The sequence below is a fragment of the Silurus aristotelis genome (assembly GCF_946808225.1).
Source record: "Silurus aristotelis genome assembly, chromosome: 4".
NCBI classification, from domain to species: Eukaryota; Metazoa; Chordata; class Actinopteri; order Siluriformes; family Siluridae; genus Silurus; species Silurus aristotelis.
Window position 1 is genome coordinate 4340104 of NC_139577.1, and position 20088 is coordinate 4360191.

The 20088-nt window shown below is 36.5% G+C and overlaps 1 protein-coding gene across 2 annotated transcripts in view; it reads left to right on the top strand.

Annotated features, from left to right (window-relative positions):
• Positions 1 to 9835, top strand: part of syf2 (SYF2 pre-mRNA-splicing factor) — a 62185-nt gene extending 52350 nt beyond the window's left edge. Inside the window, exons 1-7 of one of the 2 annotated variants that reach the window (XM_083540536.1) lie at positions 6172 to 6279; positions 6583 to 6681; positions 7197 to 7322; positions 7668 to 7785; positions 8627 to 8717; positions 8886 to 8984; positions 9226 to 9835. In XM_083540536.1, coding sequence (XP_083396662.1) covers positions 6262 to 6279; positions 6583 to 6681; positions 7197 to 7322; positions 7668 to 7785; positions 8627 to 8717; positions 8886 to 8984; positions 9226 to 9391 — 717 coding nt within the window. In that variant the 5' untranslated portion in view covers positions 6172 to 6261 and the 3' untranslated portion in view covers positions 9392 to 9835. Of the gene's footprint in view, positions 1 to 6171; positions 6280 to 6582; positions 6682 to 7196; positions 7323 to 7667; positions 7786 to 8626; positions 8718 to 8885; positions 8985 to 9225 lie in introns of those variants that run through there. The other variant, XM_083540535.1, reaches the window with a different exon arrangement.
• The last annotated feature ends 10253 nt before the right edge of the window (positions 9836 to 20088 follow it).

Genomic DNA, 20088 nt, shown 5'->3' on the forward strand with positions numbered 1-20088 from the left:
CTGTATTTGCATATTGAATCTAGGAATTGTGACAAGTTCGTCTTTTGTAAAAAAGAAAAGCTTTTATTTCTGATCAGAATATTTGTTAGCAATAACCATATATATCTTTGCAATGTTGTTAAGTTAAACCATTTTAGCTAGCACTGTGCTGACTTCTAATATGCTGAACAGAAAGGATTCGAGATGCAGCCGTCTGTTGTTTTGGACACTCAGATTTTCCGAACATTTTTCATCGCTTGCTTTTTAATACAAAACCACAGCAATTTCTTTTTCATAAAAAGGATTCAATAACAAAAGGGGGGGAAAAAACATTTTATAAGGATTCAAGTCATTTTTATTGTGCCGTTGTGTTTAGTTATGGCTCGCTGATCTTCCAGCATGTGTCTCGCACTGCTTTCTGTTCAGTCAGTGAACATTAGGCGCTGGTTCTGTACCAGTGTCTGTATTCAGATTGGATTTTGTGTCACTTGTTAGTCACTTTGGCTGAAAGATAAGATGTAAATGGAAGAATGTACAATTTGCCATAATTGATCTGATCATTGATCCCAGTTTTCTTGCATTCCTTTGTTGCTTTTAATCTGTTTACTCTTTGAGGAAAAAACACTTCTTAGAATAAGTGTCCTTATAAAAATGCTCCATGATCAGGTCGGGATGTGAAATATATAAAAAAAAATACATTTATGTTTGTGTTTCGGCATGAACAGGATGAACAAAGAATCTCTTTGGCCCTGGCAAAATCAAGAACTTTTTCTTTCTCACTCTGTCTCTCATTTTATGTCATTCTTGACAAGACGGAGAGTTATAAGATGAGATACAGGGTTTTGTCTCGTCACAGCTGCGTGTCCATGGGCTGTTTGCTAAGCAAAAAACATCCACAACAGCCTACTGTTCAAAAACACGCAATCTAATTAAGGTCAGATAGGGAGAGAGGGGTGGCATAGAAAACATTTGCATGTGGAAGCTCGTCTTCTTTTCTCGGATGTGTGTGTGTGTGTGTGTGTGTGTGTGTGTGTGTGTGTGTGTGTGTGTGTGTGTGTGTGTGTGTGTGTCGCCTGAGGTGAACTGCACTAGATATTTTTGTAGGCTAAACAATATGAATATTGGGATTATATGCATGGCATGTAATGAATGCTATAATGTATGACAACAATCATATTATCCATTGTACTGTATACCAATTCTTATATCTTTTTTATCAGAATTTTGCTTAGTTTTTTGCAACTGCAGCTCTAAATGTAGTTCAAATCTTAAGTTTGAATGAACACATTAATAATATGTTATGTTTTTTATGGTAACCAATCATATGTTGTACGCTCTACACAGTTGGATGCTCAATGTGAACATTTTTGAAATTGTCTCTCTCTTGCTTTGGTGAAGTTTTCTGTAAGGAGATTTATTTAGAATTCATGGAAGGATGATGATGCTGGTGTTGCCTCACCATACATTAAAAACAGGAACAAACTTGTTTGGCAGAAGTTGCACAACATTACTATAAATTTATTAAAAACTATGATGTGTTTTTGAAAAATGCTGCTGTGGAAAAATAAAAGGAATCAAACACAGGAACATATTGAGGTTTTAGAGGAACTGTGCTTCATAAAAAATCCCTGTCGTTCATTATTTTACCATAACAGAATTCCAATCATTTTTTATATACAACTCGAGTATTGTATTTTTTTTGTCTGATTCCTGTGAAATATATAACATATATGGCCAAATGTGTGTCTTGACGCCAGACTAGAGCTTTAAAGTGAAATGTATGTATGTTGGATGTATGTATATATATATATATATATATATATATATTTATTTATGTAAATATTTATTTATATATTCTTTTTTTTTTAGGTTTTTCAGGTGAAGAACTTAAGACAATTTGCAATTACAAATAGGTGCATTGGAATAATTGTAATGGTCTTATAACTAGCAAAGACAAAGACTGATGTGAAATTAGTAAATATTATATACATTTAAAAACATTCTTTTGCAGCGTACGGATCAAAACGCTCATGCCATCATTGTGTGTTGCGTAGCTCCCCCTACTGATTTCCCATCTTTTTTTACAGCTTACTACAACTCAGTGTCCTTCAGAACTTGTTTTCAGTGTCTTTCGACTCACGTAATGTAAAATCAGTCACAAAAACAGGATGTTCCATGTTCAATGTGCAGCTGTTCCTGCAGTACAGCTCGGCGCATGCAGGATTACCGGTTCTGAACTAATCTACAGAAGGTTGTGAGTTAAAATCTCAGGTTTGATGGAGAGACACAGTGGACTCTTAATCTTAATTGACTCCTAATTGAACTCTTTTCACTACAGTAGTCACATGCCCATGGTGTGTAGCAGATTCTAAACAGGACTATGTGACTCTCACCCATAATCGGTTTCTTTTCACATGAAGGCAGGTGGAAGAATCATAAAACACGATTAATGCAAATATCTATGCAAACATAAAATTTCACTGTCTCAAGAGTCAATGAAGTTGTAGCGGTGAGTCATATAATGATAATTACTGTTAGTGAAAGTCAGTTACTGATAATTACTTAATTCAAGTATTGATGTTTTATGTACAATTTCATAATCACACAGTTATATAAGATATACTGATTTAAAAAATGATTGTAATGCATCTTAGTGCTTTATTTAACTCGCTTCAGATGATTCGATATTTTACTGGCAAATGCACATTGATATTTTCACTATGTTTCAATTTTAAAGAATAGGAGGAAGAGGAAGATGAAGAAGAATAAGACACAATTTAGAAGATGAAGATATGATTATATACTGTTTACTCTGCAGACCATAAAACATTTGTATATATTTGTATGTTTAAATATTTGTAGCATCTTTTTGACATGATCTAACCTTCCATGTCCTTTCTCTATAAAATGTGACTCATAAGGTGTGTGTGGTGGTCTGGGAAAACCCATCATTGTCAGTTTGACTGATTTGAGTCAGAAAAGAGGAATTCAGATTGGTTTGTTTTGCCTGTAACATACTTTGACACTTAATTTTGATGAATCCATGAGTATATTTCACAGAAATGACAAAAAGTGTTTTATTTACATTTATTTACTGTACATCTGAACAAACTTGGAAATAAAAAAAAAAGGCATTCTTTATAGAGATGTCAAAGACCTCGCTATCTCAGTTAGATATTTGTTTGATGTAGTGCATTTAACTGTTGGATAGATATATATTTTAGTGAAATAGATACAAGCCTTTTGGGGATTTTGTAATCAGATCACAGTCAGAATGAAGTCTATAAATGCAGTTTTTAAAAAGGTCTTTTGACTTTTGGGGATATTTACACTCTACTGAATCTTTTTTTAAGAACTATATATAAAGTACTAAATGTGTATAAAGATTTTTTTGCACTATGTTTCACATAATAACAGAGGAGGTGTCCAGTCAGGAACACAATTTTTTGTGTTTCTTTGCCACCAGCAGGCTTTAAAAAAAACACACACACAAATGCAAATATTTTATAGCATTCTTGAAGTTTTCAGTTCTTGCTTCTTTTTTTTTTTTGCATTGTTTGTTCCAAATTGATCCGCATTCCATATTATATTTTAGCCTGTAGCCAATAACGAACAGCACATATAAAAACTCGACTAAAATGTTGAGTATTTACGTCTAACAACACATGAAACGGCTGCATTTGGATCTGCGAGGCATTTTCTTCACAAATACCACAATTATATTCATTTATTGAGGCAGCCCTTTTTTTGCACACCCCATGGCTATGACTATTATCAGCGTTGTTAAAAAGCATGAAATCTGTGCCAAGCATTCGGCTCTTCAAGATCACAACTGAGATTTCCTGATTCAGTCTGCATGTCTCGGTTGTGTGAAGAGAATATAATTAGGTTTTTATAGAGTTTTTTCTTGTCCATTCACCTTTTTTTTAACCACTTTTCCTTCAGCCGATCTATGAATTTCGGAATGGTGTCTTGTCTCAGGTGAGAAACTGTTCCGACAGGAAGAGATCTCGAAATGTTTCTTTCTTGCTAGACTGTAGAGAAAGCCAAACCACTTGTGCAGGGAGTTATTGAGCAGAAAAAAAGGGAAGCAAGGAGGAGGCCAAATGTTAAAAAGGAAAAATCTGTGAAACACCGAAATCAATTATAAAGCAATTGAACGTGGCCTGTATCTCGGAGCTAATTTGATTGTAACTGTGGTTCGTAGAGGTGGTGGTATCAGAACCAATGACAATACATTTTATTTACATGTGCCCGATGGCTTGAGGTGATGTGGTGAACAATATGGTGGTTTCACCTCAGTGGGTATGTGCACAGACTCGGCCTGGCGCACAGCGCAGCAGCGCCTCCAGTGAAGGGGGCCATGTTTGATTTGGCTCAGTGTTAATAATTTTTTGGCTGTGGAAATGACAGAAATAGTAATTAAGGAAACTGGGCGATTTTACTGCCCACAAAGTTTATATCCCACCAGATGTTCGGCAGCTGCATTAGACTGCGCTGCAACGTGGGGAGCAACAGTGGGTGGCAAGAAAATGATTCAATGTCAAGGAAAATGTCCTGAATTATTTCATTTGTGCGAAATACTTTTAAATGTGTTGCTTTTTTTTTGTAACCAGTGCACAAAACATACAGCTAAGCCTGATAGTGTCCCCTCGTGTGCAGTTATCCAGAAGCCCGAGCTGATAAATGAGGATCTGCTGAGCTTTATTTAGTTATCTTATACTGTAGCTGCGATGCTTCCCTTCCATCTGGTGTACACTTAAAGTGCATCAGTCCATTAACGTTGCCTGTGATCTGGAGATCGCTTTAATCTAACACTATAAACTCCACTTAATTACATCCTCCAAAAAAGCACGCTTAATTATAACAACACTAAGCGTGAAGGAAAAGTGGCCACTGGGTCTGAGCAACATGTTGCTGCTAATGAGGCATTGAAGACGATGAGAGACCCGAGGGTTTAACTATTTCTACCGGCTTCATCTATTCTGCTTAGCTGTTAAGTGAATAGTGGGTCAGAAAAATTTTCTTCATTGTAAACTGTTTTTTGGGTGTGAACTTGTGACTAGTTTCCTGGTGAGATTTTATCTCTCTGAACAGATGCATTCAGAGGCAGTTGTAAAGCTGACTGGTCCATGTCCCGCACTCACTGAGACTGGAGACTGTTGCATGGAAAGTCATTACAAGTAGATTTTCTTTCTGATTTTGGTTGATTTGCATGTGTTGCATATAAATTATCTCAAGTGTAATAATAATTTATCCACCTTCAGCATTAAAGTCTTGTCCTCTATTTTAAAAAACTAAACACTCCTCGACTTGCAACAACTACATTATCTGATACTTATCACTGAGCAAAGCTTTAAGCTTCTCCCACTCAACACAATCACATCATGTCATATATTTCCTAATGTGAAGCTTTGTCTCTAGAACCCTTACCTTTATAAACCTAATAATCTACACAGCCTAGACTAAAAAAAACACCTTATGCTTCATTGCATTAAAAAATATTTTTTCTTTATTCATAAACAAACAACTGTTCTAGATGATATTAGTTCATTTAGTTGCATGTCAGTTTGTTTATTAAAAACAAAAAACTTTATGCAGACGAACCTCCTTAAATGTTGCTAATTGATGGACTAATTTCATACACAATAAATATATTTTTTATAACAGTTCACAATACGTTTATGATTAAATAAAGGCACAAATTAATAATATCACAACAAACAGTTCTTGAGAGCCTCATCAGCTTTATCTGAAGACAAGATTTTTGAAGTATGCAAATGCACATATATTTATTAAGATAAAGCCTCAATTGTGCATTCAAAATGTGCATTTATTTATAAATATATATGACTTTAGTTGCCTGTAGTGTCTTGTTTAAAAAAATATATATATATATATATATATATATATATATATATATATATATATATATATATATATATATATATATATATATTGTTTTACCAGTGTGTCTTTTCCAGATATTTTACAAAAAAAAATAATGTAAATTACAAATAATATCATTATAAAAAAGATTTTATTTTATTATTTGTCTTATTATTATGAGAGCATTATTGTTTCATTATTATGACAGATTAAACACTTGTTAATTTGAATAGTTTTAGCAAAATATGTGTTTAACGATTGACTTTTTAAGGTGAAAAATATTTAAGAGCAACACACGCGCACCTACAGGGTAGGAACTACTTTTTAAAATTGAACAGTGCGTCAGGACTGTAATACAGTGACGGACCACTTCTGCTTTTGTGATAATCCAACATGGCGTCCGGCGCAGAGGTAAACACAAACGAACACCTCAAGAAAAGTGATTTGTTTTATCTCATCGAGTTTGTTGTTGTATTTGTTTGTCAAGGAAAATGTATAAGACACGTTTATTGGCTTGTCATTTTGGTTATTGACGTTTTTTTTGAATGTGTGAGTTCATTTCGCTAGCTAGCTTTAGCTTTTCTTGCTAATTAGCGTGGATTTTGGATGCCTTTGTGGTTTTGTGTGATTTCGTACGATTTTTATGTTGTGAATTGACTAAATTCACGTCCAGTGATAAAATACAAGCTGATCATCTCCTTGTTTTGAATATAGGTGTGTGGAGCAGCCAGCGAGGAAGAATCGACAGAAACTATAGCGTCACAGAAGAGAGAGGAAAGACTGCGAAAGTTCCGAGAGCTTCATTTAAAAAGAGTAAGAGAAAACAAACACCACTGCATACTTATTTATTTGAAGATTTACTTATATAAAATTCTTCAAATTTACCTTTCCTGGACTTATACATACATTAATGCAAAAATGCTAAGAAAGCTAACTATCATAGAAAATGTACCAGAGAATTGTCTAGGATTGTTTCTGGAAAGCGAGAATGTCAGGGGTGCCATTATTTGTTTTGTCATCTCGTATTATTCTTATGAGAGTGAGTGTCCTGCCTGGTTTTGCATTTTTACACTTTATTTGTTAATTTATTCTGCTTTAACTTATTTTACTACATAAATGTAAGTATGGTGGTGTTATTGTTAGTGTTTGTGTTTCCATGGAGACGAAACACATAATACAACACAAGTCAATGGTTTCAGGTTGTGTTTGAACTGAACTGTTTCTGATCTATAGTTCAAGTTTACATTAAAGCGTCTGGCAACAATCTAATAAACTATAATTTATTGCATGTTGTTAAATAAATAAATTGTCCCTGTTCTGTTTTGCAGAATGAGGCTCGGAAACTGAATCATCAGGAAGTAGTGGAGGAGGACAAGCGGCTAAAGCTGCCCTCCAACTGGGAGGCTAAAAAAGCCAGACTCGAGTACGAACTTATGGTGGATGAAAAGAAGAAGGTAAAGAGCATGATGATGTCATGAATTTCAGCACAGGAAATTTGTTTTGAACATTTTACAATAATATGTATTAATTAAATTACCGTGTGATCCACCCTGTGAATGTGTCACTTGGAGACTCTGAGTACTGACATATTTTATGCAGCAATGATAAACAAAACAGTCATTATGTTTTCCTGCTTTGAGTAAACTCGTTAGAGCGTACCATGCCATTGCACAAGAGTTTCTCGTGTGTGTGTGTGTGTGTGTGTGTGAGGACAGGTTTATATTAGCGCTGCCTAAAAAATGCAAGTATAAAAATGCACCAGTCTACAGTTTAATTCAGTGTAATTGTATGTCTATCAGGAGTGTGCAGCTCGAGGCGAGGATTATAATCGTGTGAAACTGTTGGAGATCAGCGCTGAAGATGCTGAGAGATGGGAGAGGAAAAAGAAGAAGAAAAATCCTGATCCTGGCTTCTCAGGTAAAAGATGCTTTCTAGCACTATTAGGTTTTACATATTTCTACTGTTAGTAAGCACTCAGAATATTTCCATCTCTACATGAGGGGAAACATTTATTGTAAAATTTATTTGGGCTCTTTTTTACTTCCTGAAATCCTCCGTTGAATATGTGCGTGCGCGCACACACACACACCACACACACACTCTGTCATTAGCGACATTCTGAATCACATAAAGTGTATCCGATGTTAGTAATATGCAAAGTTTAGGTAATGAACAGTGTGATTCTGATAGAGTGGCAGAAGGATTTTTGTTGTCCTGAACTTTGTTGTGGTGTGCCGGTACTATTAAAATAGGAAAACTATAAAAAAAAAAATAAAAAAAATGGAAATATAACAAATAAAGACAAATATATTAACCATACACAAACCAACACACTGAGGCAGCCATCTTGGTGCTACATCATATACATTGGGTCTAAGCTGATATAAATATTGAGTTACTGAGGATGTCATACAGTCTAGTGTGTATAATGTCTAGAATAATAGATATTAGAGATATAAATTGTATTATATATAATTGATTATATCTAAAATCTCTGATTAGAAATATTTTCTGGAAGATTAAATGTGACTTTTAATTTGGCTTTTTTTTTTTTTTTTACCCTAATACGGGTTCACACTTTTTGATTTGTTAGTGAGTTAAAAGCCGTCTCGCTCCAATTTGTCTCCCATGTGGGGAGATTAACAGATCTAGAAATTGAAGTGTGCCTGGTCGGACAGTTTGCGATCAGTTACAGTATTTACATTCTGTCCTCTGTCATCAATCATCTCTTGTCTCTCCGTCTTGGTTCTTTCTGTAGGGTATGCCGAGGCCCAGCTGAGGCAATACCAGAGACTTACGAAACAGATCAAGCCTGATATGCAAGACTACGAAAGGCAAAGAGAGGAGTGGTGAGCGTCCATATACTCCAGTTACTCATCACTGCTCATTTCTACTTTATCATTATAGTGTTAATTATATTGTTATATTATTGTACAGTTTTGCAGCATAAGTCAGTTCACAGTTGATTTGGAATAAAGTTTATTGATATTGAGCTCTTTTTTCGTGTTTCCTTTCAGCGGTGAAGACTTCCATCCGACCTCCAACAGTTTGATCCACGGAACACACGTTCCCTCTAGAGACGCCATCGACCGCATGCAGGAGGACATCGATAAACAGTAAGAGTCACAGAGACTGGCTTTAGAAGTGTGTGTGTGTGTGTGTGTGTGTGTGTGTGTGTGTGATGGAAAGAGAGAGCCTGTAGTGAATTATATATCCGGTTCTTTGTGTTCGCGATACGTGTCTGTAAAAAAAAAAACATGATAGAAAAAACTAAAAAAATAAAATAAAAAAAAAAACACCATTTTTTTAAACCCTTTCAGACTCTGATTTGTACATCTTCTGGTTTTCTCCGAACAGAATCGAGAAGCGCTTAAAATTCAGCCGGCGCAGAGCCTACAACGACGACGCCGACATCGACTACATCAACGAAAGAAACGCCAAGTTCAACAAGAAAGCCGAGCGCTTCTACGGAAAATACACCGCCGAGATCAAACAAAACCTGGAGAGAGGAACCGCGGTGTAGCCGTCAGTGTCGTTATCATGGCGAGCTGCCATTACATCTTTTTTTTTTGTGTTTAATGTGGTCCATTTATACTCTGAACACCGCTCTGATCAGCCTTGATGTATATGAACCGTTAATCTCTTTTCCAATTTCCATTTTCTGGGGAAAGTTTTCAGTGCAGAGGAGTTTGTTTTGTCGTAACTTTTTTTTTTTAATGACTTTTTTTTTCTTTTCTTTTTTTTCTTTCCATACAATGAATAAACGACAGACAGGTGAGGGATTGTCCTTCTCTGTGTAAAGCAAGATTTTGATTCGTAGACATTCTACAATATTAAATTTAACTACAACTCCTATAAAACTGTCCTCTTTTATTATATAAAACATGTCGTTGCCAGATTGCTGTGGTTAAAGTTTAGTAATTTACTTTATGATCTCCCATTAAAGGAAAAATACATCCCTTTTAAAGTTTGGAGTCACTTCCTGCATCATGCTGCATTTTTAACACCCAGTTGTTGATTGTGCTGTTATAAGAAAATAAAGTGCACACTACTGGTTAGAATCACACAAAATATGGCCTTCTGTACGTATTTTTAGAGCGGCATAGAAATACCAGGAACATAGAATCAGGTTTCAGATCATTTACTTGAACATAATATGTTGGTGAGAAGCTCTAGGGTTTACTGATTCTCAGCTCATCTGAAATACCAAACAGTTCCCACAATCTGTCAGTGCATTTTATTAGACTGTTTTATTGTTGAATAATTGTAGAGTCAGGCGCCTCGGAGAACATTTTACACATGTGATTTGCTTTAATAAGTGCCTGCCAGCTGTGGCTTTAAGGACCGCTAATTAGATGTCAAGTGCAGTTTCTCTGAGAGGGAAAGTGTTTCACAGATCTAACAACAGGTCATTTATGTGCCTTTATTCCCCTTGTTCTCTCTTTGCGCTATTTGTACAGTATGACTTTACACCTTTCCATAACATTTAAAGTGCCTAATGATTAGGAACGATTAAGATTTGAGTTAATAATAATAGAGTTCATGTTGGCCCCTGTGCAATATTGAGTTTTGACTTCTTTTACTTTGACGTCTTTGTCTGTAGGAGAGGTGCCAGTGCCCCCAGGGTGAATTCTGTGGTTGATTCCTTCGATCTGTACAGCTGGTGCAGTCTACTTGGTGTCAACTTGAATTAGCTAATTTGTTAGGATTGCAGGACAAAACCTCATCTATGTATATGGTTAAGGGCAACTATTCACACTGTGCCCTGAAGTTCAGACATGAGGAGATCTTGTGATCAGACCAAAAAAAATCCACCAAAATTGAGTTTGATGACCTGTCTTCCACAATGACCTTGTTCCAGAAATAAGCAAGTTTCACTCCAAAGTATTAATGGAAATGACTGTATAATGGAAAAGCATGCATGCCAAGGCAAACTTCAGGAATCTATGACACGACATATAAAGCGAGGAAGCCAAAAAGGCTCGTTGGTGTATTTATAATCGAAAGAAAGAACAAAGTCGGTTGAACATGGCCGTCTGCCAAAACCCGAGCCTCATTCTGACAGCTTTATTTGATGTGTATAAACTTATAGATATGATGGTTTGACAGTCGTCATAAATTTAAAATGTCATCTATCAGAAGGAAACCGGATCCTCTGCTGTTTGATAACTAATAGCACATTATTCAAAATCAATGCTGTAGTTTAATTCATCATTCAGTACTGAATACTTCTCTAATCTGACTGCTAATCAACTGTTTTATAACAGAAGCTCTAAAAGTAGTTCTGGCTAGAAATCAGGGTTCTGTTATTGTGCTTGTTCTCGTATGTTACTGTTTCTATAGGAAAATCTTACATAGGGACTAACGGGTTTTAAAATCGAAAGGTGTTATTTATATAGTTTTCTGAGAGGAAATTTAACAGAAGGAGTCTCCAGTGAGAACTTGGAGAACTTTTTAGAACGGATGAGTTTGCATTTCACTGACATAACAAAGTGTTGCATCAAGAAACAGAAAAGTGGGGCTGGTAAGAGAGGGGCTGATTATAGCTGCTATTAACATAACTAACTTATCATCAAGAGGAAGGTGGGAGCTCAATGGTCAAGGCATTGATATATATTTTGGATGGTAATGAGTTCAAATCCCAGAACTGCTTAGTCGTACGTCAATCTGGAGAAGGGTTTTGCCAGATGCCGTAAGTGTAAATGATAAGCTATCGCTTGATTGACTGAATTCGTCTAAATTTAGGCTTTACGATATATATATATATATATATATATATATATATATATATATATATATATATATATATATATATATATATATATATATATAATGGAAATGGGCTTTCTTTTGCTTTCTTGCTCGTATCATAAATGTGATAGAACATTAAAAACATTAACGTGTGCAGTTCAGTGAGGCTTAGGGGAGAAAGATTAGGAAAGCCGTAGACAGGGGTGTTCAAACTACGGCCCGCCATCCATTTTAAATTGGCCCGTATCAAAGTCTTAAATTCTAATAGTCTATGCCAGGGGTTTTCAACCGGTGGTCCGCGGCCCCCTGGTGGTCCGCGTCGGCATTGCATGTGGTCCGTGACAGCCTACATAATTTCAATATTAAAATCACTTTATTCCCATAATTTATTTTTCCAAACATTTCCAGAATATTTGCACATTAGTGGGAAAACTGAATTTAATGAAAATATCTAAAATATTCAGGGGGAGTGGTGGCTCCAGCGGTTAAGGCGCTGGGTTGCCGATCGGAAGGTCTGGGGTTCAAGCCCCGGTATCGCCAAGCTGCCACTCTTGGGCCCTTGAGCAAGGCCCTTAACCCTCTATGCTCCGGGGGTCCCTTACGAGGGAAATATCAAGGTCCGTGACGTCGGCGTGACGTGGTGCCGCCTTCCCGTGGGCTCACCACCTGCAGGAGGGACCGTAAGGGACGGTGCTGTGAGGATTGTGCAGCAGTCGAAGGCAGGGGCCTGCTTAGACTGCTGTCCCCGTGACCCGAATTACAGATAAGCGGTAGAAAATGAATGAATGAATGAATCTAAAATATTCAAACTGACACAGGATAGGCTAGCTTTGCACCTATCAGGCCTATGCTTTGCTAACGTTGTGTTTTGCGTCATATACGTACACATTCATCTTGCGCGCGAAATAGACCAGCATCTCGGAGTTAAGAAACACACACACACACAATAGTGGGCCGCGGATTACTTGTTAGTCAGAATGGTGGTCCCTGGCACAGAACCAGTTGAAAACCCCTGGCCTATGCGCTTAAATGTTTTGTACTTCTTAATTTCAACACTAGGTGGAGTACTGTCTTGAACAAGGCAGCGCCTCCACAACGCATGCAATCAAAAATAAAATTGCTCATTGTAATGGCGGAACCGAAGAGACGTGCCAATCTGAGGCTCTACTAAGAGAATTACCTGCCAACCTTTTTGTAAAATATAAAGAAAAAATCTAATAATGGAGAGCTGTGATAAATACATTTTTCTTCTTCAAACATGTTCAATTATCCAACGTAATTTACCTGCATTTGACTGATTTTACCCATATTAGTGCATTAAAAGTGAGGCAGTATACCTTACGTCTAGTGATTGGACCAGTCCTCCGTATAATTTTCTGTATGTGGCCCTCAGGGAAAAAAAGTTTGTACACCCTTGAGTTAAAGCGTCTCACGGAACTTGTGACGCGCATGCACAGAAAGGAAACTAAAACTTTATATGAGGCTTGCTTTTCTGTAGCACTGCCGCCATCTAGTGGATATTGTTCTAGTTGCGTTCAGGTGCAGGGTATGATTTAGTTAATTTCACTGATAATATATTGACATTAAGTGAAGATAAAGGACGTTTTACAAACAGGTATTATTTCGTTTATAATGTGCATAAATAAAAGGTTTCATTACATGCATATTAATTATAGTTATCGGAGTCGAAACATCTGTCCAGCTGCCAATCATTCCAGTTTCATATGTTGACTTGATACATATGGTGCATGTGCAGTTTTTATTGGATGATAGATTTTTTTTTTTTTCTTTTTAACAATATTGTCAAAGATCTTTTATTCCTTCACACCAGGTATTCCAGCAGGGACATTTTTTTAACAGCTTTTAGAGCATATGCTTAAAGGGAATTAAAAGCCAAGCTTTCCCATAACGCCAACACCATTATCCAATAAGGGTTTGCCTTCTGTGTAACTCAGACAGAAGATTTCTGTACTTTCTGGTTTCTCAGTGAACTGCAGAGGTGGCAAATGTACACACATCCTTTACTTAAGTAGAAGCACAGATACTCATGTTTTAAAATACTCAGGTAAAAGTTGAAGTACTGATTAAACTTTTTTACTTAAGTGAAAGTAAAGAAGTCTTGGCTCTCACATGTACTTAAGTAAAAAGTAGTTATTACTTCTAAATGTTTTAGCTGTTAACTGGACCTCACATCATAGATAGATAGATAAGATTAGATAAGATTAGATAAGATAGATAGATCGATAGATCGATAGATAGATAGATAGATAGATAGATAGATAGATAGATAGATAGATAGATAGATAGATAGATAGATAGATAGATAGATAGATAGATAGATAGATAGATAGATAGATAGATAGATAGATAGATAGATAGATAGGACCTTGTCCACTCTGGAAACATTTCAATTCTGTCCTTTCTGTGTTGGATTAATTTCTTGATTTCCTGGTCTTTAATGAAAGATAACTCCACCAAAAAAAAGGCACTTTTGTGGTAGCTCAGTGGGTTAAGGCTTGTGCCTGAACATGGTCTTTAATATAGTCCATGCTGGTTATAAGGTTTCAAAGCCAGTCCTACATGCCTTCTTTCTTACTGCGCTGGGATGAAACAAAGTATGAACTCTCCAAAAAGCACACATGCTTTTCAGCAGTGGTCGCTCAGTGGTTTAAGGCTTGTGCCTCATCTAAACATGCTTCCCAGTCTGATCTCTTCCATGGTTCAGTAGGTTAAGGCTGGTGTCTCGCTGATGGTGAGGATCAGGGTTTGAATCCTGCTAGTTGCGATGTAGGTTATTTTTCTGCTTCCTAAATCTATCTTTAGCTTTATAGTCTTGGGTTTAAGGGTTAAAAGGTAGATAGACCTGCTCTAAACAACCTTCTGGTCTTCCCTGATGGTTCAGTGGGTTAAATCAGGTTTCTTGCTTTTGGTAGGGTTCAGGGTTCGAATCCTGCTTTCTGTCTGCCAGTCACGATCAGGATTCACTTCCTACATTTTTCTTTAGCAATATATTTTTGTTTTTAATGGGATGAAAAGAAAGATGGATCTGCTCCAAATAAGCTTCATAGCCTGTCCTCACCAATGGTTCAATGGGTTAAGGTTGGTAGCTCGCTGGTGGTGGGGATCATGGTTCGAATCCTGCTTTCTTCCTGTTATTTACAATGTGGGTTTAACTTGCGCTACTAACATCTGTATTCGCTTCCTACAGCTTTCTTTACTGTTAAATTCTTGTGTTGATGGTTTGAAATGAATGATGGACCTGCTCTAATCAAGCTTCCCATCCGGTTTTTTCTGCTTGCTTAGTGGGTTAAGGCTGGTACTTTGCTAATGTTGGTGGTCAGGGTTCAAACCTGGCTTTCTGTCTGCTAGTCATGAGGTAGGTTAAATTCCTGATTCCTCCATCTTCATCTTCTTGTTTTGAGGGGTAAAAAGAAAGATAGACCTGCTCTAAACAAGCTTCCCAGCTTGTCCTTCCTGATAGTTCAGTGGGCTAATGCTGGTGCCTCGCTAATGGTGTGAATCAGGGTTTGAATCCTGCTTTGTCCCTGCTAGTCATGTTATGGGTTTGCTTCCTATATCTGTCTTTAGCATTATATTCTTGTGTTGATGGTTTGAGAGAAAAGATAGACCTGCTCTAAACAATCATCACAGCAGGTCCTTCCCGATGGTTCAGTGGGTTAAGACTGATACTTTGCTGTTGGTAGGGTTCAGGGTTCGAATCCTACTTTCTGTGTTTCTGTCTGATCTGAATTTCTTGTTTTGAAGCATGAAACAAACGATAAACCCCCCAAAAAAAGAAGGTGTATTGTGGGACTTGATGGCTTTGTGATAAAAGCCTTGCTTCTGAGCCCAGAGGTTGCTGGTTCAAATCTGGCTTGTACCCACACAGGGTAAGTGGTGTGGAAAGTAGTGTCTGGTAAGCAATGATGTAGTTGACTGTAAACAAAGGCTGTAAAGACCTGCTGCTTCACAGCCTCAGAAAAAGTCAGGGTGATAGGTTTTTGGCAGAATTTTTCCCTATATATGCAAAACTAAGTCGATACTTTTTTGAACGTTTTTGCTTCATAACCCCCTGTTTTCAGCTTCTCAGACACCGGGGGGGCAGATGCCCGGATATTGCCCCCCTGCTTCAGGATACGCCCTCTGAAACCTTCCACATCCAACCTCCCACGCAGCAATTCCTGACACCTTCCTTACTACAGCCACCAGAACCTTCCACACTCTTAACTTTGAGCCCTGGCCAGGGTTTGAACCGGCAACCTCTCAACCCAGAGGTAAAGCTCTTCCAATTGAGCCACAGGATCTCCTGCAAGAACCTGATTTTTAGGACCTTTTTTGGTTCTTTTTAAAAACTTTTTAAACAATTTAAAGGAAAGCTAAGGGGTAGGAATCGAACCGGGTGAGTCAGATAGCAGCGACCACTTCACTGACCATTATACCAACACGCCTTTGCTTATTGGACTCTTGGCTTTTCTATAGTTAGGAGGCCAGTGTTTTCTCTTAGATCATGATGGTAGAGGGTCAAAACTTCTCCTTTCTGTACATTCTCTCAGTAACTCGAAGTCTATGAGAAGTGACCCAGGTACAAGAACCACATCTCCAACACCTGCACCACTGATATACCATGATTTGCCAGCAACCAATTTTAATGATCTTTCATTGTTCTGTTTTTAAAAACTTCTTATAATGTTCAATATGAAACTAGAGGTAAGAATCGAACCAGGGAAGTCTTTCATCATAGATCACTAATGGCATTACTTCAAAACTCAAAACTTTGTTAGACATGTAAATAAGCAGGAAAGACAGAGACAAAGACAAAGAGACACAGACACAGCTTTAGAAAGAGTGAGAAACAAATAGAGAGACAGCAAGAGAGAGACATATACAGTGAGACAGAGACATTTACTAAAAGAGACACAGAGACAATTAGATAGAGAAAATAGAGAGACAAAGATAGCGAGATATAGCCACTTCCTGTTGGAAGTGTTTATCCCGTGTGACTCTTAATGATCTTATTTACTAAATGAGCAGTAGTGAGTTAAGGGCTTGCTCAGGTGCCCAAAACTGGCAGCTTGGAGATGTTAAACCTGTATCATATGTACAGCATGTGATATATATGTAAGCATATGTGCAGTGATTAAACATAAAGTCTATATCAGTGCAGAGACGTGTGGACATCATTTAGAGCCTTTGCTATGTTTCCACACGGACAGTTAATGAGGTGATACCGGAGAAAATGCACCTCTTCAAGTCAGAAAGCTTTTATATATATATATATACAATTATAGACATTTTACAGATTTAAATGATGTATTGTTTTTTATCTGTACGATCAATAATCATGGCGGATTTTGGTGTTTGATTTGAGACTCAGAAATAAAACAAAAGTTTACTGATTAAAAATATTATTATCTGGAGTTCATTTATTTATTTTATATCTAAGTAAAGAAAGAAAGAAATAATAAAATTTCGTGCCGTTTAAAATTATTTTTATTTTGACAGCCAAATATATATATATATATATATATATATATATATATATATATATATATATATATATATATATATATATATATATTTATTTATTTATTTATTTATTTATTTATTTATTAATACAAAACTAATAAAAAATGTTGTTACCTAATGAATGTGTTCAGGCTGAAGATCCACATATAGAACACAAGCAGAAAAAAGATGATGATGATCAGAAATGTGTCTGTTCTCAGTCATGTTTACATCACTGACTCCCTCTGTCTCATCCACATTAAACCCAAACTTCTGACTGCCTTCTGCCCTGCTGATTCTTAGCTTCGTAAACTAGTCTACATCTGTGGTGAGAGTCAGGACTTTATACACCAGCGGATTGAAAAAGACGCACAGTAACAGGAAATCGGTTGAAAATAAAAAATAATATTTCACCAAATCAATGGATTAAAACTAAAGTAACGAGTCTGTTTTGAAAATGTAAGAAGTAAAAAGTACAGATATTTGTGTAAAAATGTAATGAGTAAAAGTAAAAAGTTGTCTGAAAAATAAATAATGGAGTAAAGTACTGATACCAGAAAAAATCTACTTAAGTACAGTAACAAAGTATTTGTACTTCTTTACTTTCCACCTCTGGTGATCTGGAACACGAGCAGTGATGACTGCAGTACAAAGCTGACTGCTTTTAACAACTAAATCACAATATTTTTTTATCTGTGCAGGTAGGGATGTTTTACAGGCTCTAAACCATCATTTTAAATGAAATATGCAGAATTAATCTCATCAGCTCTTTCTGATCATCTGCTGCTCAGATGTTTTTGTAACCCTGAGACTCATGTTCTGCTCTTATAACACATGTAACCTTTGACACTCATAACCAAGAAGTGCAGTTGATGAAGTTTTATGACATAATCCAATTCTGACTCAGTATAAACAACCCAGTGAGTACATAATATACAATCTACTGTTTATAACATATATAATGTATTTCTCCTAATGAATATTTTCTGCGTTTTAGTTCATGATGATTTCCAGCCTGGGAAGATTCAAAACCATGTCCTGTAAAGACATCTCTCTGCTCTGCTCTATGTGCTCTGTTGATATTATGTGACAGTGTGTGATCATAGAGCTGCTATAAAGTAAACAATAAACCAACATTACAGCTGACTGTACACATATTTTGCGAGATTCACAGGATTTGTTGGGGATGAGGACTAACACAGGAGTGCAGCTGGTTTTGTTCTATTAATCTTTATTAAGGTACAAAACTGAAGATCTGAGAACCTCTTATGCACGTTTGAAAGGCAGATGTGAACATTGTCATGGTGTTACACTGCACATTCACTTCATCTACTACAATAATTTAATGTACTGAAAATGATTTTACTTTGTTCACCCTAAATATTTATAACCTAAATCCCCACTGTTCTACTCTACACACAGAGCTGTGCTTTATTTATGGATTGTAATAAACTGGGAATGAGAGACTCAGAGCTCAGCGTTAAAAAACACCACCACATACAAGTGTTACTCATATCAAAAGACAGCTTTTAATTTCAGTAGGAATAAATGTGTCAACTCTTAACTTGATCAAATATTAAAGACACACACACTTGTTTTTAACTGAGCATCAATAGAAAGAATAAAAAAACATAAGGGACATATAACGAAATCAGTCACATTACACCAACACAGGAGAGGCATATGCAGTTCTCACCTCATGCAATATGCAGTAATGATTATGTATGCAGTATTTCTAAGAAGTAAGAACTTATGGATCTTTGTGTGTGTGTATATGTGTCTGAGATCAACGTTTTATAATTGACAAATGGTTTAATATTGGTGAACATTAAACACCCACACCCACACCCACACCCTCAATCTCTCTCTCTCTCACACACACACACACACACACACACACACACACACACACACACACACACACACACTAATGTGGTAACAGTAAGAACAAAGGTAACCAGTGACTTGTGAATTTAATGTAGTAGTTTATTGTCTTATATTGTACAGTTTTCTTTCATTTCACTTAAAAATCTTGATCAGAAACTATTTACAGAACAAACAAAAAAACAAAAAAGTAAAAAAATAAATACAAAAAAACGCTATGTACGAAACCTCCCACCTGTTTGAAATCCACTTGTCTTCTTCCAACTTAAACCACTTTACATCTGAAAGAAAACACGCCTTATGAATGCACTATTTTGCACATTTCCTCACCACACTGACAAAATATTTACAGTATATACAGTTTTTAATAAATCCAACACAAGAACATCAGTGCTTTTTATAGGAAACCATCTTGACAGGGATCCAATGTCCATATGGCAGTCTGTTCCCCGTGCTGTCTGCTCTGGATGTTACCTTACTCTCTGTAACATGAACTGTTGAGGTGCTTAATGGTTTGGCAACAGTGTTCTGAGAAGAGAGAAAACGTAAGTTAAACATTTACATTATATGTCAAAAATATTTAAAGAAAAAAATATAAAAGCAAGTCTATGATGGCATGAAGCAGATCTCTACTTACACTTAGACTGAAGCTTATTGGTTTTCTTGCTGGAGACACTCTTGAAATCCCAACGTCTTCGTCTGCCATGCCTTCATTCTGCGGAAATGAAAAGAAGAGACGATATTATGAACACTAACACAATGAAAAGTTATTTTTTTAACAAAACATTTTACATGCATAAAAAAAACAAAAAAAACAAGGAAACCAAGTCTACTTATAGTGCTTTGGCATTGTAGTGCATATGTTTGTACCCATCTTTGCCAACCGCTTGTGCTGCAGTCAGAGAGAAAATGAACAAAATGTCTAAAGAGAGTTAATAAAATAATAAAACTGAATCGTGAATAACATTCAGTAAAAAAAAGAAAGTCCAAACCCCCATCCAGCGCTCTGTGCGCAGGCTTGTCTTTGTATATGCAGGTTCTTCTGATTTAAGGCCCTTTAATAGCCAGTCCGTACAGCTG